Genomic DNA, 24,375 nt, shown 5'->3' with positions numbered 1-24,375 from the left:
CACCATAGCCCAGCTGACCAGGTGCTTGGAGGCAGTCGTAGACTGGCTGAAGCGGAGTCATCTACAGCTAAATCCAGATAAGATTGAAGTTCTGTGGCTGGGCCCGAAGAGGTCAGGGGGGAGTTTCCAATTACCGACCCTTCATAGTGCTTGCTTGATACCTCGGCCTACAATGAAGAGTCTGGGTGTGATTCTTGATGCCTCTTTGAATATGGAGGCTCAGATCATGGAGATCGCTCAAAAGGCCTTTTTTCAGTTACACCAAATATGGTGGCTAGCCCCTTATCTGTTCCCTCTGGATTTGGCCACTGTCATCCATGCAACAGTCACTTCTAGGTTAGATTATTGCAACTCGCTTTATGTGGGGCTGCCACTGTGCTTAACTCAGAGATTGCAACTGGTGCAGAATGCAGTGGCCAGGGTCCTTACTAAGGCGCCTTGGCGAACACATGTGACACCTTTGCTCTTTCAGCTGCACTGGTTGCCAATTGAGTCCCGGGTTAGGTTTAAGGTATTAACTTTAACATTTAAAGCCCTACACAGTATGGGCTCTCCATACCTCCAGGACCACTTTGTCCGATATGTCCCTTGCTGGGTCCTGAAATTGGCCACAAGTAATGCCTTGGTGATCCTGGGCCCTAGGGATATTAAACTGCAATCAACGAGAGCCAGGGCCTTCTCAGTGGTGGCCCCGGCTCTATGGAATTGTCTCCCGGATAATATCGGAGCTCTCCACAATCTGTTGGCTTTCTGTAAGGCATGTAAGACTGAAATGTTCTGTCGGGTGTTCGGTCGCTGAGATAGCTGGTCATAGAGTGATCTTGTAATCCATGGTTACTATGTCATGTGGAATGAGTACTGTATGGGGTTGGGGTTATGACATTATGTAAGATGTATTTTATAGAATTGTGTTGTTGTGTATGTTATTGTTTGTAAGCCACCCTGAGTCCTATGGGTGTAGGGCGACATATAAATCTAAATAAATAAATAAATAAATAAAGACAAATTACAATTAACACAGTGAAGAGTTACTTCTGCTAATGGGGCTAACATTGTTCAGTGTTCTGAATTTGAGCTCCTGATCAAATCAGCTTATTAGCACATATTTGAGGACTGCAACTTAACAGCCTGTAACTTGAAGCTGAGAGCTGTGATTCTTTTGAAATAGTCTGCATAGTTTCATAGGTGAAAATTACTTGGATACATGAAATCAACAAATTTGTCGGGCTAGAAATACAAAATTATTGTACATATCATGTGTCAAGCACCTGATTCATGTTAGCTGCTTTTGACAGCCTTGATTCAGAAGTTTCTAATAAACTTAAAACAATAAACTTGGCAAAACCAAAGGTTTTGATCAAAAGGAGGACAATCTATCAAACTAATTTGTACACATGACTACCAAATCTAGTATTGTTGATTCTAGTGTGCGAAAGTCTTATCAGTGTAGCCTCCTAGGATTTGCCGCCTTCCACAGCCAGAAACTGATCTGTATGAGATTGGCAGCTGCACTGGGAATATTTTTCATGCCACAGTTGTATTTATGACCTTTACAGAAGGCTTAGCCACAAGCCTATGTGGCAGCAGCAGTAATCCATTTGGTCCCCCCTTTTTGCGAGGAAGCTTCTGCCTGAGATGGAACTGACTTCATTCAAAGAAGGAATAGGCTAGATAACTTCTTACTTTCCCTCCACAATAAGGATGAGCACCCTAGGTTTTGTTTGTTTTTAAATATATACATATGCCCCATTCTTCCCCTCAAGGTGTCCAAGGCATCTTATAAGAGCATTTTAAAAAATGAAGATAAAACCTTTAGTACAGCAGTCAACTAAAACAAAAAAGGAGTCCATGAGAGATCTTTTCAGATATAGAGATCCTGCCCAAACAGATGCATCTTCAACATCACTTGCAGGGAGAAGGCCAATCTTGCTTCCTATGGGAGGGAGTTCCACAGGCTAGCACAACAGAAAAAGCTCTCTCGTGTATCTCCAAACAGCCTCAGGCAACAAAAAATATGAAAGAGGGCCTCCCCAGAAGATCTTATCAAGTGGACATACTCATGTGAGGAAAGTGGTCCTTTAGGTACTTTGATACATTCTGAGTTGAGAGTTGTTCACAGAATGCAACAGCTGGGCATATCCAACGTTTTATTTAACCCAACATCCGCACTAAAAAACTGGTAATAAAATTTCAATTTCTTAAAGAGCTGCCAGCAGAAGGAGAAATCTCAAAGACTATTGCAGAACCCAAAGAGCGTGCCCCTTCTAAAGAACCATCTAGTATACTTTTCCGTGGCAGAAGTGTTCTTGTTGCAGAAGGTGAGTATGTGACCGGTAGCCTTGGAAACATCTCTACAAATATCTTGGTCTGTCATGTGGTGTCAGTTGTATTTTAGTAGGAAATGAAGCAGCTACACAGGGAACCTCATTGTATTTCCGCAGTTCTGTTTGACTTTTGGTGATGCAGTAGAGAGGGCATATCATAAGTTAATTTTCTTGCTCATGTGTGTTTGCTCATTCATCAGATTTGTAGACCACCTCCAACTTCCGTCTCTGTTTACTCTGGGTGGTTTACAAAAATCAAGTGCTATCCAATCAAATGTAAACTTTCAGATAGTTTGGATGACACAAAGTCAGCATTCTGTAGGATCTGAGAGCAAGACATTCACATGCCTTAATGAATTTATCCAATAAATAATTTGCTATGGAATAATGAAAATACTATAAATAATTTGCTTCCCACCCCCTTGCAAATTGGGACCCACATTGCTAAAGGAAGCTGTCCAGCTGTATGATTAAATACATTTAATTGTGCCTCTAAATTGTTTTTGTCTTTAAGGAGCAGCAAAATTTACTGCACTGCCCAGAGATGAATTGAGTTCCAGTGCTAAAAAGCTTGGGGAACCGATACGCCCAGCTATTCCTTTGCAGCCACCGTATCAGCCTTCAATATCCAGGCCCTTTCACCTAAATGAAAAGAGCAATGGAGGTTCAGGCAGATATTCCCCACCATTCAAGGACACGCCCTCTAAACCTCAAAAACTTGCATCCTCTGACGTAAGTGATGGAGCTTCCTTAGTTTCTGCTTAAAATGGGTAGCATCCATAGCAGCAGTCACAGAAGGACTTTTTGCAGATGCTATGTGCAAATAGCATAGTCTTATATGAATGATCTGTTCCCCCAGGAAGACTGGGTGCATGTAATATAAATATGCTAGGTGTATATTGGTGGTCTTCACCAAAGCAAACATTATGCATATATGGTTGGGGAATGTAACTAGATTCAAGATTACTAGAAAGAAGAAACATATCTTCATAATCAATCCCACTTAAACCAATTAGTTAGAGCAAGATAACTTTTAAGGCATATAGGAGATGCTCTTCCAAATGAACACCACGGAGTACCACTAATCTACTAGTTACAGCAAGTGTTGCAATTGCTAGTGAGCAGGAAAAGACCAAAGGATTATGCATATCGGGTTGGATGCATTTGGAGTATTTTCCTTCATGGTTAACACAAATTGTGCAATATCAGGAGGGAAGAGGAGAAGGAAATAAGAGGGGAAAATATCTTATGAGAATTGAAGTATTGATTTTTGGAATTTGCAATTCAGTCAAAATACACAGTTGATAACATTAACTTTCTTGCATGAGAAACTGTAGAACATGTTGGCTTGCATCCAAGGTAACGGTGTGCTTGCGGGAGGACACTGAACCAGCGGAAGACTATTACACTAGCTAGTTGTGCTAAGTCTGGGGCTCGGGCTCCACACTAGTATAGTACTGCTGTAAACACACATGGTAGCACACCATGTTTGCTTTAATGGGAACTCTTGCACTAGAGCACTATAGTGCAATTCCACGTGTCCCGTCCCCCCCCCCCCCCGCTTTTTAAAGTACAACAAATACATATGCTTTTGTGAGTGCAAATTTGCTTGTTCCACGAGCATGCTGTTGCTCTGGATGTCAGCCACTGTATATAGTACAATCTTTTATTTTGTTCTCCTCTTTTTTTAAAAAAAATGCAGATGACTGTGTGATTTCTATTTAAAGTAGTTGTGTGTGAATGCATCTTTGGGTCACTTTTCTGGATGGTTTTTATGTAGATGTGAAAAACTAATAATGGTGTAAGCACGTTGCACGTTCTTTGCAGCTGGCAGACTGTGTAGAGCAAAAGTCTCAAACCCTTTCAGGTGGCATCCTTTCTCTATCAAGGATCACTTATGGTAGGAACAAACCTTGATTCATATTAAATTGAACCTTTAATATCTCTTTGAGTATTGATGTTCTGCTTCTCTGAATTCAGGCTCTTGGGGAGAAACCAGCATTTGACGATCTAGTGCTTGTAAAAGTGACTCTTGGCAGCAGGAGCAGATTAAGTCTTTTGCCACCCACAGGCAGCCAAGGATTTGCCGCCCCTATTGCTGCAGCGAGGGTAGGGGTGGTGAGGGGGAGTCCCTCCTTCTTACTTCTAAAAACTGCCATAGCGGCAGGATGGGGGCAGCGAAAGCTGCATAGCGGCAGCTGCAGGGAGAGGGGGTGAGGGGAAGTTCTCCCTGCCACTGCATGGAAGAATGGGGCAGCAGTGGCTGCAGCGGGAAGGGTGGTAGTGTGGTGAAGGGAAAGTTCCCCCTTTTATCTTAAAGCAGTGCACTCATTTGGGGGGGAGCTGGAAGGAGCTCTCCCTTGCTGCCCCACCGTGCAGCAGTGCTGCTTCAAAGTAAAAGGGGGGACTTTCTCCTCACCCCCGCCCTTGCCGCAGCTGCCCTAGAGATGGGTGGCAAAATTTGTCGCTCCTCAAATTCTGTAAAAGTTGCTGAAGAGAAATTGTTCAAGAAAAACCCTCTATGACAGACATGACTAGAGGGGAAAAACAGGTTGCTCACCTGTAACTGCTGATCTGGTAGAGATCCTTCAACATCCATAAGAAGTGGGGTTCTGCACCTGTGCAGAGACCATGCGGTAGCTATGCCGAAGCTTGTCGAGGCATCCTGGACCTGCCCCCATGCCCTGAGTGTGCTATTTAAAGGCGGGCAGGACATGCATTCCCCAGTTTTTGGATGACCGCTGTGGAGGATGACCATCCAGGTGAGTAGGTGAGCTTTTTGTGAGTAACAATGAGAGATCCATGGCAACGTAAAATGTTAGGGGCTGCACACCCAAATACACACATGGATTGAATGCAACACTACTGCAGAGGGGAATGAAGGAAGGGTCTTATGGATGTTGACGGATCTCTACCAGATCAGCAGTTACAGGTGAGCAACCTGTTTATCTGGATCAAGATCCGTCGAGATGCATAAGAAGTGGGTGTTTAGCAAGCTCCAAATGGAGGAGGGTGCAGTAGTAGTTAGGGTAACACCCGCTTCAAAACACTCCTCCCAAAATTAGCCTCTGCAGCAGAGCACACATCTATGGCATAATGTCTCATGAAGAGCGTCTCGGAGGACCAGGTGGCTGCTTTGCATATGTCCATGAAGGTCACTCTGGAAAGGTGTGCAGCCGAGGAAGCATGTGTCCTGGTTGAATGGGCCTTAATGGCTTCCAGTGCTGTCTTCTTTTGAAGCTTATATGTGAATGAGGATGAGGGAGCGTGGGGCTCCGCTTCCGATGGAGAAACCCCAAGAACATCGATGCGGACGGGGTGCTCGACGTAGAGTCCAGTAATGTGAGAAGCGTGTCAGCCAGTCCACGTCAGAAAACTGTAACACACACAATAATACGTAATCAGAATCCAAGGGAATAGCCAAAGGTCGTACACGTAGAATCAGTCCGATAAGCAGTGGAAAAACTCACACAAAAAAAACTGAGAAAAAACTTCCCGACTAGCGGCAGACCGAGGTCCAAACGCATTGGCGGTCAGAAAAGAACTGGGGAACATGGTGTCCTGCCCGCCTTTAAATAGCACGCTTAGAGCATGGAGGCGGGGCTAGGATGCCTCGACAACCTTTGGCATAGCTACTGCATGGTCTCTGCACAGGCGCAGAACCCCAGTTCTTATGGATCTCGATCCAGATAATACAGTTTTGTTGGATGGGGTGGGATGTGTTATGTGAAGATTTAGGTTAAATTTTGAAGTAATGCATCCTATCACAACTGATCTTGGTTAAAAAATCTATTAAAGGCTTCACTCTTCCCATGGTGGTGGCTTTCTAATTGTACATTTTTCAGCCTTTGCTCCCCACCCCCCCACCCCATTGTCACTTGCTGTGACAGGTATGCTTAGTTCTTTGGGACTGCCTATACTTGTGTACGGCAAAAGGATATTGCCTAAACTAACTTTGTTGTGGCTTCTGCCTGTTAGATCTGCCAAATGCAGAGGATGAACCAGAGTCAGAAGCTGATGAGCTGGTGCCAGACGTTGGCCTGGATGATATAGAGAAGGTAATGGATATCCAGTAGTCTATTGGGTGCAGATTTTGATGGCATAGAACTTACGAGTTTCCTTTCTGTCCAAGGGCCTTTATTTACATTTATATCCCTCCAAGTAGCCCAGAGCAGCATGCCTGGTTGTGTTTCTCCCCACAATAACCCTGTGAGGTAGGTTAGGTTGAAATGTAAGTAGCTGGTCCAGAGCCACCTAGTAAGTCTCATGGCTGAATGGGGCTTCGAACTTGGCATTCCCCAGTCCTATTCCAACCCTAAGCATCCCACCATGCTGGCAGGTACCTGAATCTGGTAACATTAAAGTACAATATCTATCTGCTTTAAACTTAAAATGCCAACATCCACCTTCTGTATTGAATACAGTGACTGTGTGCCCATTTTATGTTTTCAGTGACTGCTGCTTGTATAGCACCATCATTGTGCCTGGTTCCTTTTTTTTTTTTTTTAACCAAAAAAGAAGTCAAGTCACTTGCACAAGGTGCTCAAATGACGCAGATGTGGCGAGAGGGATATGGAAGGGAGGTTAAAAAGAGGAACAAAATCCATTCAGTGCAGTGAAACTTGGGAATAGTTTCATTAAAGTAGGACTAGGGTTGTGTGGTTCTCCCACCGTGAAAGAGGACTTCATGGAAAGGGAAGGAGTTGAAGGAAAAGAGAGGGCTGTCCTAGGAGGTCATTCCTAGGGAAAAGGCTGGAATCATGTAGGGGACTTGAGCGAAGGTTATGGGTTGGGGGATCTATTGACATATGCTGGCAGAGTGATCACGGGGAGCAAGGCCATGGAGAGTTTTGTAGGCAAGGATGGGGTGTTTGCGCTGGATCCAGGAGTGGACATGAGGATCTGTTGGTGTGTTGGTTTCACTGTGTCTGCAGAATAATAAAATGCTTTTTTAAACAGATACAATTTTAAATGTGACCTGATGCTAGTATGATGTTTTTATCCAGCTGCTTTTAAACTGCATTCACTCTTTTGGTAGAAATGAACACTGATTTACTATTATAGCTGAAGGTCAACTATCGCCCTGCTCTTGGTTTGGCATACAGTTGTTGCTGTGTTTTTCCTTAAATATGAGATGGAGAGCTTGTTTTCATTGCATCGTAGCACCACTTAAGCACCCACTGTTTTGGATTAATAGGATGTGTGCCATATTTCTTCTGAAAACGTGTCTTTTCTCGCATTAATGGGTGCTGCACCTACAAGCATTTCCATGATGAAAACTGTACCGTCTTGCAACAGGCTCTAAACACCAAACACAAGAATGCCGAGATCTGAAAGGCCTGCAGTTCTGATTTTCTTTTGGGAAGCATTTGGAGTCCACAGTGTTAGCCTATAAAGAGATGGTACACTTTAAACTGGCTGCTCTCAATATATATATTTTCAGAATTTATAAAGCATTTATTAGTAATATTAGTAAAAACAGAAAAGGTTACATCTCTGAGAGTCATATGATTACAAACAAAAACATATCCATCATAAAAGCCTCCTCTATATGCAAGATACAAATAGTAATTATCCTCTCTAATAAAACACTTGGTGTCCGTCCGTGGACGGACACCAAGCGTGTGTCCGTGCCTCCCTGGCCTGTTCTGCGCATGCGCAGAGCGCATGCGCAGAACAGGTCAAGGGAGACACGACGGCCAGCACCCGGTGGCCATCTTGGGCGGCCAGAAGCGGCCGCCCCGAAGAAGCTGGGAATGCGGGGAAGGGGGAGACTGGCCGAGGCGGCGGCAAAGCCGCCGCCTTGGCCAGAGGACGCGGCGCGGCCAAGGCGGCGGCGGAGCCGCGCCGCCGAAGCCGGGCGGGGGGAGGCGGCGGCGGGGGAAGCTGGCCGAGGTGGTGGCGGAGCCGCCGCCGAGGCCTGGTGCCACCGCCGCCTCCAGGCGGCTGCGAGTCCTTGGGGCCCTTGCCCGGCCGGGGAGACCGGCCGGGAATGTGAGGCGGGGGCGGACCGGACCGGCAGCGGCGCCCCCAGAGTCTGCCCGGCCGCCGCCACCGCCCACTCTCCCGCCCTCCCAGCTGCCCAAATACTCCTTCCCCACTCCCCCCCCCAAATGATTAAGGGCCAAAATGGCCCAGAAGAATGCCTCCGCGGCCGCCGCCATGGCCGCCAACCGCCCTCCCAGCTGGCCGAGACTTCCTTACCCGAAGCAGCCCGCGACAGTCGGGCGATCTAAAATCCATTTTTTGCGAAAAAGAGAGGAGCTCTGTTCGGGAGCTCCTCTCTTCTTCGCAAAAAATGGATTTTAGATCGCCCGACTGTCGTGGGCTGCTTCGGGTAAGGAAGTCTCGGCCAGCTGGGAGGGCGAGGGGTGGGGGAAGGCCAGAGGAAGTGGGGCGGGGGGGGGGAACTCTCCCCTACTAGCGCCCGTTATCGCAACGGGCCTGAAAACAAACACACACACACACACACACACACACACACACATATATATATATATATATATATATATATATATATATATATATATAAAAATTATAGAGTAAGAAATGTTAACATGGGCCTCAGTTTTACCATCAGTAAAATTTCAGACCTCTGAGCCAATTGAAAATCTAAGTATTAATCAATATTAACAGGGGAGAGCCATAACACACACACACACACACACACACACACACACACCATATACATGAGTATTATAACTGATTCGGGCACAGAGCAAAACATCCACAACAAGGGTCCCTTCTCATACCCACAAGCTCAGAGGTATTAATAAACATATTATTAATCAATAATATATCAATAAAAACTTATTAACCAGGGTGAAAATTCATACCCAACAAAAAATAGAGCCTTCATAAATGTAACTCACTGAAGTCCATAAAATCAGTGAATATAATTTCCCTACATAAATTTCATCCTCCTTTTGATTCAAAACCTGTATAAAAATTGTCCAGAAGCTTTCTCAAAATAAGGTCCCAAATGCTCAAGTCTCTTTCTAATATTTTCCATCCCAGTTCCTCTGATTGACACATAAAAATATTAATAAAATAATTCCTAATGGAATACCGAATACCGTTTGTTCCGCTGCTAGATGGATAAAGTCTAAAAAAATCTATGAGAAAACCTTTTTTTAAAAATTATTTTAACAACCCTACCTACTAGTACAAAAACAAAAGAAAGCTTCTCTTGTAAAGAACTATAAATTCTATAGGCCTATCATGACAGATAAAAAGGTATGGGGGGCGGATTTCCTGGTCTGGGAACGTTCCTGGTCGCAATATTTTTTTGAGCCTGACAGCAACATTGAAGGGCTGTTGTGTCTTAAGCGGCTTTAATAACTTACCGGCCCCATTTGGCAGCCTCTGATTATATGGTGTGATCTTCATTGCTCAGTGTTAACGCCAGGCCTTCTGTTGAACCCATCCTTGTCTCCCCCCCACCCATCCCTGAAACAGGAAACTGATGAGAATGTTCAGTATAAACCAGTACCCAGCTCCGAGGAGGACAGGTTACCAAGATACAAATCGACACAAAGTACGAGGCCAAAACAAAGGAATCTGCTTAATAGGAAAAGGTATATATTTCCTCTCTTTCTGTATGACACACTGAAATCTGCCTGCTTTATTTAGGACCTCTCAATACTTGCCTCTTCCTTCCCACCCAGTGATGTTGGCAGTGATCTGGGATGATGCATGCTAATCATAGATGCCATCCCCTTCATTTAGTTCATGTATAAAAAAGCCCATATATCAGAACCAGTTGCTGAAACATGACATTCTCCATTTGAGAAAGTAGAATTTCAAGTACAGAGCTAAAGAGTTGGGCTTGCCAGTGTGATCACTGTAACTTTCACAGGTCAGCATCTTAAGTGTGTGGCCATGTGCCAGGAAAGAAGTGTCCCCGCTGTGGAGAGCACCCTGGGCTCTGTAGCACCTGTACAAGGTGAGGTGACCTTTGTCAGTCTGACCTTCTCATGGAAGTGCCTTGCACCACTTGGAAATATGTCCTTGAGGGTCATGCAGCCTGCAGGGGAAGGAGAGATAAGGAAAGATGTATGGGGGGAAGGAGAGATAAGTAACCTCCCCCACCCCACCCCGTGATAGGTGCTGTGGAACCCGGAGCACTCTCCACAGCAGGGATGCTTCTTCCTGACACCTGGGTGCATGCTTCGTCCAGATGTCAGTAATATGTTGCTAAGGCTAAGTCCTGGAGATATTATCCTTTACTACATCTACCATCTGAAATGAGATTTATTTAAGTCCTACAATTTGAGAGAGTAGAACTTTGGTTTCTCAACCTAACCCCTTATGGTTTCTCAGCCAGCTTGAAACTTCCATCGCAGACTCCCTTGCAGAAGAATCTCTTTCCCGAAGAAGGATGAGAGAGCAGCTGTCTAAACTAGAGCTGCACAACATGTCGGAGAAACTCTCTCGCAGGCTGAATGAGCTTGATGCAGTAAGTGAGCACGATCTATTACTGCTAGCACTTTGGCCCAAGTTAGTCAACCCTTCTCTCGTATTGACAACTATGGGGGAAACCTAGTGGGCACCCAAAGCTGTACCATTGTCAAAGCTAAGCCGGGCTGGACCTGACCAGTGTTAGGCTGGGAAACCATTTGGGGCCCTAAGTAAACTTTCTGAATTTTCTAAAGGAAGAGTAGGAGTAGGGGAAATACCCTAACTGTTGTTTATCCCAGTGGTTCCCAAACCTTAATGGATAGCGCACACCCTTCCTGAGACCTCAGACAATTGCAAGCACTCCCAACCAATGGCAACTAAAAGAAGTATGGGTGCAATAACAACGCTTTATTTTGCCTCCTGTTGGAGTAAGAGACCACCCCTCAGGGCCTGAGCTTGTCCATGTGGATATGGAAATATGCTGAATAGGTAACAGTGGCTGGCATCCTGACAAGCCAAGCAGGAACATCTGCAGCAGCCCCATTGGGGACACAGTGGGGTGGCTCCTCCTGCTCAGTCTGCTGCTGTCATGGGTGTGTTGAGCAACAGAGCAAACCGGCACTTCTGCTGGAGCCATCTTTCCAAGCCAGCTGCTTCGACGAAACAAATGTTTTCAAGTGTTTCAACCCTTGGGAGCAATGGAGTACTTGAAACACCCCATTGTTACCCATGGGTTGTTCCTAGGGACACCAAAGTGGGTTATGTTGGTAGGACATGATGGGTGCTACCTACTACCCAACCCACAAAAGAAATGGGCAAACAGGTGATTTTAAAAATTGTTTTAACCTTCCCCCCCAACCCCCATAGGATCCTCTGCAAGAAGGTTAAAGATGTTTTTAAAATAATTGCTTGCTCCTTTTCTTTTGTGGGTTGGGTGATAGGTAGCACCCGTCATGCCCTGCCACACAGGTGGGTATTTTAAAAAGGGTATGGGGTCAGGGGTGGTCTGTCTGTGCTGTGTGTGGCACACATATCACAATCTATAGCACTGTAGTGCACATGCAGAAATTAGAAAAATCAAATTGCCCCAAATAAAGAAGCAGGCTTTTTTTCTTATTTTATTGGAGGGGAGAAAGCAACAATGGGGTAAGGGGAAGAGGATGACTGTGGCCTGTGTCTTAACCTTCCTGTCCTATGTGCCTGGCTAGTACCTAATCTCTTCTCCAAACTAGGCCCTACTTAAAGAAATCTAACCTGTCCAAGGTTGGGATACGTACCTTCCGGCGACTGGCGTCTTCTGCTGGAGTCTGGGGAGGTGCCACTCTCAGAGGCACTCAGGCACAGCAGGCACTGGGACTCAACAGCTGGGGGTAGGGCAGGTGGGTTCCAGGCGGGTGGGCACTTCCCCACCCAGAAAAGAAAAGAAAAAGGCATACGGTAGCAGCAAAGGTGGTGCAGCTTGGGGATGCAAAGTCTGCGCAGCACCCCAGTTTTTAAAGCCACTGGGGGCTGGCTATGAGAAGAAAAAAAGATCCACAGCAGCACCCAGTTAAAGCCACTGGGACTGTTGGTACAATTAAAACAAATGGGGGTGGGGAGAAGCTGGCACTGCAAAGAAGGGAAAAGAGACAGATATGCCACAAGCGTGCTCCCTCTTCCTCTCCCTCCCCCCCTCCCAAGGCAGGCCCCAGTCTGCCAGTCTCAGTCTGTGCTGCTGATCCTTCTTCCTCTGAGAGTTCTCTGGCCTCCCAGTCCCTTAAATACATTTTGAAAATACCTCCTTTATCTCCCCGCTCCCTCCCTCCTGCCAATGGGGGCACAGTTGCCCATGACAACACTTGATTTGAATGATAACAAGCCAACCAAGGAGCAAGGAGAGCGCAAGCCAATTGGAAGCTAGTGCCGGAAAACCAATTAGCAAGGGAAAAGGTAGGCCTCCAAAATGGCACTTAAAATGTTTTGAGTTGAAAAAGGCTCTTTATTCTAAGGGTGCTTTTGTTTTGAGCTCAAAACACTTGAAATGGCAATTTCGAACTTGGACAGTTTTTGCACATCCCTAGACCTCAGTGACAGAGAGACTCCGGAGCACAGGAGAGGGCTCTACAAGAAGTGCCCACTTGCTCAGTTGCAGAACAATGCACATGTAGTGGAAACAAGCAAGGCAGGTGGGGTGGCCCTGCTGTGTCCCTGTAGCTGCTGCTTATGTTTCCATTTTGGTAGTCCGGATGTTGGCCACTGTTCGTGAAACAAACCAACTGGCCCAAACTAGTAGGAGAGATGGTACTCTTTTTGTTTAATCATCAAAGCAGTAAATACTTCATCTCCACTGTTCAGCAGTAGACAAAAGAGAGGCCTGGAGCAGGTAGAGGCTGATCTACAAGGGACTGTAAGGTCCCTCCAGGAAAACCCCGACCCATCCCTGGCTGTACACAAACCACAGTTCAGGAATTATTGGTTTAGCCAGTTGGAAGCACCCACTTGTCAACTGCTCTGGAATGAACTCTGATGGATACGATCATTCTTTTTTTAAACAACAGATGTTAAAACACGCTTTGGGTGAAAGAAGCAGGGAGGAGTTGTCAGTGGAGGAAGACCACCTTTCTCAGCACAGCGACAGTGTCATGGATTACCGCCAGATGAAGCCAGAACTAGGTAACTGTTATGAGTGATAAGTTAGTGAGTGGCAACTTACTACACACACACACACACACACACACACACACACACACACACACACACACACACACACTCTTTTGGACTTTAATGAATACAAGCTTTTTGTTTCCTCTTGACTTGTATTGCTGTCTAATGGTGATAGGGACAGCAGAGGAGAGCTGGTCTTGTGGTAGCAGGCATGAATTGTCTCCTTTGCTAAGCAGGGTCCATCCTGGTTTGCATTTGAATGGAAGACTGCATGTGAGCACTGTAAGATGTTTCCCTTAGGGGGTGGGGCTGCTCTGGGAAGAGCACTTGAATGCAGAAAGTTCCAAGTTCCCTCCCTGGAATCTCCAGATAGGGGTGAAAGAGACTCCTGCCTGCAATCTTGGAGAAGCCGCTGCCAGTCAGTGTAGACAATACCAAGCTAGATGGACCAAATGGTCTGAGGTGATATAAGGCAGCTTCCTATGTTCCTATGGACGGCTGAACCTAAGCAAGAAAATCAGTGTTTGAAATATGAAAACCATAAAAGAGAAAATGCCATTGCTGGCGTGAAATGAGAAGAACCAAGTCTTGGTTCTTGGAATAGGAGGTAGCAAAGCATTTGATCCCAGAGAGTCATGACAGAGAGGCCTTGGAAATACTTAAGCTTGTGGCACCCCTTTGGCTGCTAAGAGGCATTCACATTGAAGAGACTCGTCTGTATCTGTCCACAAGTACTTTTCCTTTCAGCACCTATTGCTGTAAATGTTGGGTGATTGCCTGTATTGCAGCTGCTTCACATCCAAGAAGACCACCCAGCAGGCGACGGTCGCTTTCTGCTTCCCCACCTCCACCCACCCGGCAGCGATCATACGAGGTGGGCAGGGCACTTGGGAAAGATGTACAAGGGCCAGCAGGGATAATGCGTGATCACTTGCAAAGGGAAGAGGAGCAGCGGAAGTTAAGAGCAAAGGTAACAGCAGCAGGACTGCAGAGGCAACCAGACCATCTGCAGCTAGGGGTGGGAAGAATGGCCTTCCCAGGGGAGGCCTTATATGCTTTAAAAGGAGAGAGACTTGTATGGAATTGATCTGCTGCCTGCCAAGATGCACCATAGGTTTGCTGGAGCTGTGCTAGGGCATGGCTGGCCCAGCAAACATGCAGCTGATGCCATCTTGTGGTGGTGAGAAGACTTCAACAGAGTACTTTGAAACCTGGAACTAACTAGCTATGTTTGTGAGTACCAGCTAAGATAAATAGCTAAGTAGTAAGCCAGTTAAAGTGTTTCTTCCCTGTTTCATTCTCCGATGCCATATCATCTATGCTTTTTCTAAACTGTATAGAATTTTGACTGCCTACTAACCTGGCTTTTTCATTTCTTGTAAAGGGTCTTATTCCCAGACCAGCCAAGGAGGTCACAGGCTGGTACAGGCAGGGCTGTGCATCTGGTCTTAGCAAAGTTCTCTCCCACATCTCATGCTTGCAACCAAACCTTAAGGCACTTAAGGTTCCAGCTTGGTATCTCTCCTTGTTGATCACCTTGAGCAGACTTTTGAGGTGGTTGAAAAGCAAAATATAAACATTAGCAATGCCATCTGTTTCAGAATTTCAGTCATATGCCAGAGCAAGTGTTGTTGTCCTGACTTTCTCGTCTTAGACAGTGGCTGTGGCTAGCCGTATCTGTGCTCATGGCTTCATTTGGTAGACTTCTCTGCTCTTTAAAGATCCATGCACTTCTAATAGATGTTAACAAGCTTTATTTTGTCTCCTAGCTGTTGACTAGAGCCTATGATGATGAACTAAGAGCTTATGAGGCTTGTGAGAGAGTCGAACTTACGAAGCTAAGAGCAAAGGCCAAAGAAATGGTAAGGGGGAAGGGTAAAAGAAGAAAATTTGCTGATAGGGATGTGTGGCGTTGGAGGTTGGACTGATTTTCCTGAGATTTTGGAGGAGGATCTTCTGGCTTCCAAAAAAAAAAGTCAGCTGTTGTGACCAACCATGTACTAACTCCATAGTGAATTGTGGTCATCCTAACAGCACTGCTGTGATGTGATGATAACTGTTGGAACTGGGATATACAGAACTAGCTGGGATTGAGGGCAATATTAGCAACCAGTGTTTCCTCTGACAGGGATTCCCAGGTGGTGTTGACTACAACTCCCAGAATCCCCAGCCAACAGCTGCTGCAGCTGGGGATTGTAGTCAACAGCATCTGGGAATCCCTGTTAGAGGGAACAGTGTTGGCAACTTCTGATTGCTAGTGGATCTCTAACTTAGCTTTGCAGCCTCTCTGGCCATTGTGTTGCCCATCCACTAGAATTTCCTTAACAGAAAGAGAATGCAACTCCAGGTTTGACTTCTCAGCATCCAAAGCATGCCGGCTCACCTGAATCGTAGTCTCAGATACCTAGTCTGGTTAGTGTTAAATGGATGCTTAAAAGATGGGTAGCATCCAGACTAGCCTTGCACTAGCATAAATGCTGATGCATTTGTGTAAGGTTTTAGTGCATTGTCATGGTATGAAAAAAGTAGCCTCTCTTCCAGTTTAAATATATTCAGCCCTCACACAACAGGTTGTGCTAGCGCAGAAATTAAACATGGAACTCTGTGCACAACCTGTACATGTGGAAACGGGGATCTCCTTCCTCTCAACATGTGGCTGCTGGGTCTACTTCCACTAGCAGTAATACAACTTTGCAGACCACTGCAAACCATCTCTGCCTGAATGCCACTGTGGATGCTGCCCAGTGTGAAGAGCATCTACTCCTCACTCTAACTTTGGAGGGATGTGGTTGGCAACTGGTCACCACTGACTGGCATTCAGAAAAATGGCACTTAGAAAAACTGGAAGTCCACCGAGTACTAGGTTAATATCTGAAAATTATGTAACTTGCACAAAGCCAATCAAGATGTCTACTGTACAGTTCTTTCAGAGATGCAAGCTTGGATCCAAAGACGCCTTTTAGTGATACGGAGGGATTGCCGATTCCCTCTTCACTCTTGCCATCTGCAACCCCTTGCATGTGCCAAGAAGCCACTCTGGAAGGTTCGGGCCCTCTGGAGCCAATTTGTGGGGGTGGGAGGCTATGGAGGCAGGGTAGGAATTGGCAGCTTCTCCCCCTTGCACAAGCTGAAGGGCAATGACAGCCAAAGCACACCGCCTAGAGATTTCGATGTTAGGTGGTATATAAATTCAATAAATAAATAAATGAGAATTCTGAATGTAAGCCAACAATACTTGAAGATGGAGGAGGTAGGAAAACAAAGCTTTTGCCAGGGAAAACACTGTTCCATGTTTATCTGAGGAGTGCAGACTGGCATCTTGCAAAATGGAAAGGTCAAGCATCTCCTTCCCATTTTTTTTATTTAATGTTTTTTGACAGTAAAGTAAACTCTTTTGCAAATTAGAGTTGAACATCGATGAATTCACGAAGCTGCCATGAGGCCTGTATTTTCCACACTGACTGGCAGTGGCTCTCCAGGGAAGGAACCCAGGACTTCCTGCAGGCAAAGCCAGTCCTTGGCCACTGAGCTATAGTGTGTATGTACACACACACACACACACACACACACACCCTCAAGTTAACTATTCTTGGAACACACAATGTCTGTCCAACTGCTGAGCAAGCTAAAACAGGTGCTGCCATTTCCAAAGATGCATTCCCATCCGTGCCATACTCAGGCCTGAGGTAGCAGTTCTCCTCAGGAGCAGTCTCCTGTCTCTCCCTTTTGCAGGGTTTGTGTGTGTGACCAATCTGAATAGAAAACCAGGGAGGCTACCAACTGCAGGGAGGACCGGAACAAGGGCAGAAGAGAACGCCTTGCGGGCATGGGCTCAAGGGAATGCTTTTAGGTGCACCCTAAATGTGCAAGAGAGGCAATTCTACTACATACTTGCAGTCCCTAAACTTAACCGTGCTTAGCCAGGCATTGCACAGCAGTAGAAAGTGCAGAGAAAGCTTCCTCTTACTTGCATGCCACCAGTTTGCCCTGTTTAGAGGATCTGGCCTAGCCTTGCAAATTATTTATTTATTTATGCAAATTCCTACACTTTCATAGCTGTCCTCCCTGTGTGTTTACATCTAGGAACAAAAGTACAAGGAGAACTTGTTTAAACAACCGCCTCGAGAGCCCCGGCCAGCCAAGATTGATTCTAGAAAGCACGTCCCTCGGAATCGCAAGCCCAGCCAGTGGATTCCTAGCAGAGGGTTTGCCAAGCCAAAGAAAGCCGCTCCGAGTAAGAGCCAAAGAACACGGCCTGGCAGAAAGCTTGGCATCTCTTGAAAGCCTGGGCTGCGGGCCAAGAATACTGGCTTCCTTCCAGCCTGTACCAGTGGAAGCATTTTTCTCAGTTATGACCTCCATATGTCTAGACCTGTTGTAAGGGAAGCAAGTTCACGGACTACTCGGTCTTGTGCTGGGACCCATCCCAACACCTCTTTTGAGGCCCAGGAACTCCCTTGCGCCCACCACTGCAGTCCTTTCTGCTCCCCCAGTTCTCCCAAGAGCAGGCCCGCAAGGCTCACCATTCCCCCAGATCAGCTGAGAGCCTTTGTGCCAATAGCGGCTTTCCTCGGCTCCACATTCTAACTGGCTTGGAACGCTGTTCTACAAGCCACAAGAACTCTGGGAGAGGGGCTTTCAGAGGGAAGGGCAGACTTGCAAGCTGCACCCTCCCTTTTACTATGCATGTTCGCTTCATTTGTAATGATTTCACAGTTGGAGTTATGTCACTTTGGTATGCAGTATAGTTTTTAAAGTGTGCTCTGGCACCGGTAACTTCTGTTTCTCACATTTATATCCCATTCTTCCTCCAAACATGGTTATGTTGACCCTAGCAGCAACTAGGTGAAGTAGGTCAGGCTGAGAGAGAAGTGACTGGCCCAGAGTCACCCAGCTAGTATCATGGCTGAATGGGGATTTGAACTCGGGTCTCCCCGGTCCTAGTCCAGCACTCTAACCACTACACCACACTGGGGGTACACCAGTGTCTAAAGTTAAAATTTGAGTACTTTGGTTTTTGTGCATCAGCCAGGCAGTGCATATTATGTGACTCTCCAAATTCTGTAACTGTGCAGATCAGCTATGTGTATGTACTTGCACTGCCTGTTGATCTGCTTTTATTTCTTTAAAAATAATTTGATGGTTAAGTTGATGTGGCCTACTTTGCAGATGCTATTGGAAAGAGTTGGAGCCACTAAGCCACAGCCAGTGTATGTGTCTTGTCCTCCTGCAGTAATGAGCCTCCAGTTTGCTCAGTCTAAAGTTAAAATTTGAGTAGTTTGGTTTTTCTGAGCATCAGCCGGGCAGTGCATATCATGCGACTCTCCAATAAGTCAGTGCCCGCATCCATGAGGGCCAGCAACTTGGAAAAAAAGAGACTGAGGATGCCAAGTCAAATATTTTCACATTTGTATTTGCAAACCCACTGATATACAAAATGCCCTCTTCTCTGTAATACCTTCACCCTTTGCAGTCAATTCTCCTCTGTTTAAAACCACCACTGCAGGCATCACCCCACTTGTCTGGCCGCCCTCATCTGTCTCTCCCTCCTTCTTGTCCTGCTGAAGCACTCTGCCTGCTAGCCACCACTGCTCCTGCAGTGGCGCTCTCTTTTCTCCTCAGAGTAGGGCTGGCTGCTGCAACAATCCAACTGCCAGCAGCCTCTCCTCAAAGCCAGCAGGGGGCAGGGCAAAGCAAAACATTGGTAGAAGTGTATGGGGCAACACTTGGTGAATTGCCCAGTGACTGAATGAAAGTGACAGAATACGATGGATATTTATATTTGTATACCACTTTTCAACAGAAGTTCCCAAAGCAGTTTACATAGATATAAATAAAATGGCTCTCTGTCCCCAACGGGCTCACAATCCAAAAAAGAAACTGCTGCATTAGAGCAGAGAAGTGGCAGAGTGTGTGTGCACTAAGCCCCTTCTGAGCCCCACTCTCTACTCCAAATTGCCTCTTCCCAAGGCAAAGTTTTGGGTGTGTGTGTGTGAGAGAGAGAGAGAGAGAGAATGCTGGGCGACATGCCAGTGCCCACCCATTAGACAAAGTCTGGGGCTCAGTCTTTTGCAAAACAGCCACAGGGATGTGCATGGAACCATGTGACGTGTGTGGTGCCCGCAGCGGCAATGGGTGCATGCGTGGCGGCAAGTTGCATGGAACCGCCGCCAACTTCTCCTTATTCCAGACAATGATGGGGGCAGGGGCGGCAGGGAGGAACTCTGCCATCCCAAAAACTTTGCTAAGAAGTCGAGCGCCCGAGGGGGAAAGGCGGCGGGAGGGGTAAGTACTACCCCCCACACCCTTAAAGACACACACACACACACGAATTCTGAACTGGTCCTCTTACATGGCCCTGGACCGGTTCTGTGCACACTCCTAAACAGCCACTGGGCTTGTTCTCCCAGTGCTTGTCACTCATGCACATCTGCCTTTCTCTTGCAGTGAAGGTCAAGGAAAATGACCTCCTGCCTCTGCTACTGGAGGATTTCCCCCACCTGCACATTTCCCACCCAACTATGAACAAGATGTGGCAGAAGCAGCTTGCGCAGATCGAACAACTGAAGTCTCCCAGCAAGAGAAGCCAGCTGAAACTCCAAAGCGAAGTGAGTTCTGTGGCCCGGCAAAGGAGGGCCATGTGCCAGCACTGCCCATAAATCCATTGTCTACATGTACTACAGCTAATGTTGCTGCTGAGTTTCTCCTTGCTGCAGTACTGTTAAGGCTATCAGATGGCTACTGTAACTTTTCCAGGCCCCACCTGAGGCTCTGAGCAGTTTCTTTCTTTTTAAGGAGGAATTCCCACCTCCACCCCATCCTGATCGCATAAAGAGGAAAGGGGAATTGGGTCACAGAGCTCTGCCTTTGTTTCTTTGCTGCAACCTCCTGTCCTTGTGGAAAGGAATAGAGGGGTTGCTGCTGAAGGAAAAAGACGTGGAGCTGGAGGTGAAGTGTGCAATTCCGCTTTGGACTGGGCCAGCTTTCAGGGTGACCAGCTTCCATCTCTTAACGTGTACAAAAAGAATGTCTGCAAGAGGCCATAGCTCTAATCTTGACTGGTAAAGAAAGGGAAACAATGTTCTTGAAAGAGAATATGTAGGAGCTTTAATATATGAGAACCAAACCAGCCTGAAAGAAATCTGTGTCCTTTTTTCAGGTGGTAGAAGCACTGAAGAAGCATGATCTCCTTGTTGAAATCATTAAGAAAGAGCAGGCTCATAACAGGAGACTGGTATGTTCATGGGAAGAGTCCCGACAGCATGAGAACTCCGAAGGAGGTGGAGCTGAAGTACTCGGCTCCACCCACAGAGGCCAGTGCTGCTCCCCGGGGGCTCAGGAAGAGCCCTTCTGCTTACAATTCTGCTGTGTGCTGGGACTGCAAAGAGAGTCAAGCACAGGGCAGGCTCCAAGTCATGGCTGGTCAACTGTGTTCAGCTTGGTGGTGGGCTAGGCGTCCTGCAAGCCAGGTCTTGGGATGCTGCTCATCCCAATGGGAGACTCTGCTGCCATATGCCACCAAGTCTGGAGGCTCACAAATTGCTTAGTATGCTGTTGCGCTGTAGTTCTAGAGCATATCTGCATGAGGAAGAAGACAATTTGAAAAATTGTCCAGCCATAGCTCTGTTAGGAAATCCATGTCTTTCCAATACTGCTTACTGATGCCCTTCTAGAAGAGTTGCTTATGCTCCTTAGGGATCTTTAGTGGCTTACCCAAATTATGAGGAGGCCTGGCATGGTCCCTCTGCAATGCCACCTCTCTCTATTCCCTTTGAACTCTTCCTCAAAAAGCCCCACCTCTCCATGAAGTCATTGGCTCTGCCGTAGCAATGCCGGAGTATGTATAAATGAAATGATGGCCCTCTTCTTGCCTTGCACCCACTTTAAAGTCTGCAGAAGGGCAGCACACATCCTGGCAGGGTAAGACAGCTCTAAGGCCCTGAGGCTGCCCCGAGGGAGAAGGTGGTTACCAGCGCAAAAACTTCTTCTTTTTTTTGGAGCTATTGAGCACAGAATAGTTTTCTTAGAATCTTGGTATTCATACTTAATTAAAAAGTGGGGGTGGGGTGGGGTGGGAAAACCAGTTTTCCCCTGCTGCCACTCCCTGCTCTCTTTGTTTCCTTTGTTGTGTTGATTTTGTATACTGAGTGTCCTTTGGGACAGGGAGCTGTCTAATGCAAAAATGGCACTGTATCAGGGCTGTAAAACTTCACACACACACACACACACACACACACACACACACACACACACACACACACACACAGAGATGTTGGCCTACAACTCCCATGATCCCTGACTATTGGTCACTGTGGCTGGCGATTGTGGGAGCTGTAGTCCAAAAATAGCTGGAGGGCCAAAGTTTTGCACCCTGCACTATGTTAAACATTTGTTTCTATTTTCAGCAAGAGTTTAGGCAACGTATTATTCAGCAGAAATGTACTCAGAATAAGATGAGAGACAGACGCCAGCAAGTTGTCAGAGCCAAAAAGTACTATCAAGATTACAGAGTTCAGCTGCGGGCCAAGATGATGAGGGCAAGGACACGTGAGGAGCGGGTGAGTTCTGGCGAGCGGGGCGCCTTGCTCAGGAGAGAGGAGAGTTGCTCTGCCTGGAGAAGGGCCAGCTCCGCTCTTCACTGCTGATCCCTTGCAATGATCTGTGGGCCATTCTGCCTGTGTCCAGCACATCCTTTAGAGACTTCTCCCCCTGGCAGCAGTGGCATCAGTGGTGTTGGGACTGTAGTCTGGGGTGTATGCAAGTAAAGAGCCAGTGTGCATGGGAGTTAGCCCAGGGAGAGCAGTGGTGGCACCCTTGCCACATCAGTAACACATGAAGTGTCCCTTGGGTAGAGTATGGCAAATGGAGGTCAGGATGCCACGGGATGCACAGGTAACACCTAAATGCAGCCAGGGGAGCCCTCTCTTCTAGTGGCTGTGAGACTGCCTTGCACAAAGGCTGCCACCTGTCCTACGTTTAACTGCCACAGAATATTGCCAAGGTGCTGTTTTATACTCTCTCTCCTTCCTGTCTACAGCCCTTAACTTCAATCGGCACTTGAGTCCATCTCTGCAGGAATTTATGTACAGCTGTGTTCATGTTTGTGAATGTCATTTGGTTTGGCAGATATTTAAAAACCTGTTTGAAGAAGGCTTAGAAATTCAGAAGCAAAGACTGCATGAACTAAAAGTATATACCAAGGATAAGCGTGCTGAGCAAAGGAGACAACATCAAATTGAACTGGAATCCATGGAGAACTACTATAAGGATCAGGTAGGTTATTTCTTCTAAGAAGACATTCTTATTCAAATTTCTAACAAAGTTTGTAAACTTTTTGCATCTTCAGATATTACCCTTGGACCCCTACCCCCATTTATAATGTTACATATTCAAGCGTAATAAAGGATGTACTGTATCTTATTTATAAAGTGGTGTTTTGTGGGGAGCTATCTTTTGTGTGTGTATATATAGTTTTCCATGGACCATCTGGACCTGTTCATGGACCCCATATTAAGAACCCTGTTCTAATGTAAGGATACTGCTTAGCCATCTTACACAGTTTAACATTTCCTGTGTTCTTAGTTTTCAATGCTGGCAGAAACTGTTTCAGAAGAACGCCAGGAAATCCAAGCCAGAGAACAAGCACATACAAGAGTAAGTCTTGTCATGCTAAACTTACCAGAATTGTTGGCAAGCTGATCAGCTGCTTGACTTAATCCCATCTCTTTTTTAGATGTTAAGCAAAGTGAAACGTGAGCTGAAATCAAAAATGGAGAAAGAGATTAAAGAGTTGCAGGACATGATCACACGAGATGATGATGATTCATTCTTCCGAGAACTGGAAGCTGATCACCTGAAAGCCAGACTTCAGATGGCATCCTTTCAGTACAGCAAAAACTACCACTTCCTTTAAGACTTGGGGTATCTGTCAAATATTCATGTGACTTATTTCTGGCAAAGATACCAAGATGGTACAATACCAACATTGCCAGAACAAAGAATGAAGCTGATAGCTTGCTTCAACGACCAAAATCTAACCTTAATCTTGTTTACAGTGTCAAGAGTCATAAGAATATTGCACAATATTTTCCAGAAGGTCAGATTTTTAAAAGACTTTTTCCCAATAAAGATGAGTTTCACAACATCAGAATTAAGCTTTTGAGTGTCTCTCCTTGGCTAATGTGTATTTCCCAAGTTTAAGCTAGGATGTGTTACATAATACATAAAACAGCTCTGCTGGATCAGGCCCAAAGCCCATCTAGTCTAGCATCCTGTTTCACATAGTGGCCCACCAGGTGGAATTCCACAGATTAATTATGCGCTGTGTGAAGTACTTCCTCTTGTCGGTCCTAAATTTCCCAACCTTCAGTTTCATAGGATGACCCCTGGTTCTACTGTTGCGAGAGAAGGAGAAAAATTTCTGTCCACTCCATGCATGATTTTTACACCTCAATGATGTCACCCCTTAGTTGCTTCTTTTTTCCAAAGTAAAGAGCCCCAGTTGCTGTAGCCTTGCTACTTAAGGAAGATGCTCCAGGCTCCTCCTCATCTTGGTTGCCTCCTCTTCCAGTTCTACAACACCCTTCTTAAGATATGGTGACCAAAACTGTATGCAGTACTCTAGATGTTGCTGCACCATTAATTTGTACAAGGGCATGATAATATAAGCATTTTTATTTTCAATTCCCTTCCTAATATCCCTAGCATGGAATTGGCCTTTTTCACAACTGCTGTGCATTGAGTTGACACTTTCAATGAGCTGTCCACCATGACCCCAAGATCTCTCTCCTGGTCAGTTGATGACAGCTCAGATCCCATCAGCGTATATGTGAAACTGGGGCAAAAAATTCCAACATGCATCACTTTACACTTGCTTACATTGAACAGCATTTGCCATTTTGTCACCCACTCCCACAGTTTGGAGAGATCTTTTTGGAGCTCTTCACAATCTTTTGTGGATTTCACTACCCTAAATAGTTTAGTGTCTGCAAATTTGGCTACTTCACTG

At 46.1% G+C, this 24,375-nt stretch overlaps 1 protein-coding gene across 1 annotated transcript in view; it reads left to right on the top strand.

The window, feature by feature from the left end:
* CEP95 (centrosomal protein 95) overlaps positions 1 to 23,517 on the top strand; it is a 53,622-nt gene extending 30,105 nt beyond the window's left edge. Inside the window, exons 7-22 of the mRNA XM_053293789.1 lie at positions 2,205 to 2,318; positions 2,839 to 3,056; positions 4,152 to 4,224; positions 6,303 to 6,382; positions 9,783 to 9,901; positions 10,647 to 10,782; positions 13,262 to 13,376; positions 14,156 to 14,337; positions 15,137 to 15,229; positions 17,451 to 17,601; positions 19,815 to 19,975; positions 20,527 to 20,601; positions 21,773 to 21,925; positions 22,494 to 22,640; positions 22,950 to 23,021; positions 23,101 to 23,517. Of these exons, the coding sequence (XP_053149764.1) occupies positions 2,205 to 2,318; positions 2,839 to 3,056; positions 4,152 to 4,224; positions 6,303 to 6,382; positions 9,783 to 9,901; positions 10,647 to 10,782; positions 13,262 to 13,376; positions 14,156 to 14,337; positions 15,137 to 15,229; positions 17,451 to 17,601; positions 19,815 to 19,975; positions 20,527 to 20,601; positions 21,773 to 21,925; positions 22,494 to 22,640; positions 22,950 to 23,021; positions 23,101 to 23,280 (2,069 nt within the window). The 3' untranslated portion in view covers positions 23,281 to 23,517. The remainder of the gene's footprint in view (positions 1 to 2,204; positions 2,319 to 2,838; positions 3,057 to 4,151; positions 4,225 to 6,302; positions 6,383 to 9,782; positions 9,902 to 10,646; positions 10,783 to 13,261; positions 13,377 to 14,155; positions 14,338 to 15,136; positions 15,230 to 17,450; positions 17,602 to 19,814; positions 19,976 to 20,526; positions 20,602 to 21,772; positions 21,926 to 22,493; positions 22,641 to 22,949; positions 23,022 to 23,100) is intronic.
* The last annotated feature ends 858 nt before the right edge of the window (positions 23,518 to 24,375 follow it).

The sequence above is a fragment of the Hemicordylus capensis genome, chromosome 2 (genome assembly GCF_027244095.1).
Source record: "Hemicordylus capensis ecotype Gifberg chromosome 2, rHemCap1.1.pri, whole genome shotgun sequence".
Classification (NCBI taxonomy): Eukaryota; Metazoa; Chordata; class Lepidosauria; order Squamata; family Cordylidae; genus Hemicordylus; species Hemicordylus capensis.
The sequence above is the reverse complement of the archived record's forward strand: the minus strand, read 5'-3'. Positions and strand labels throughout refer to the sequence as shown.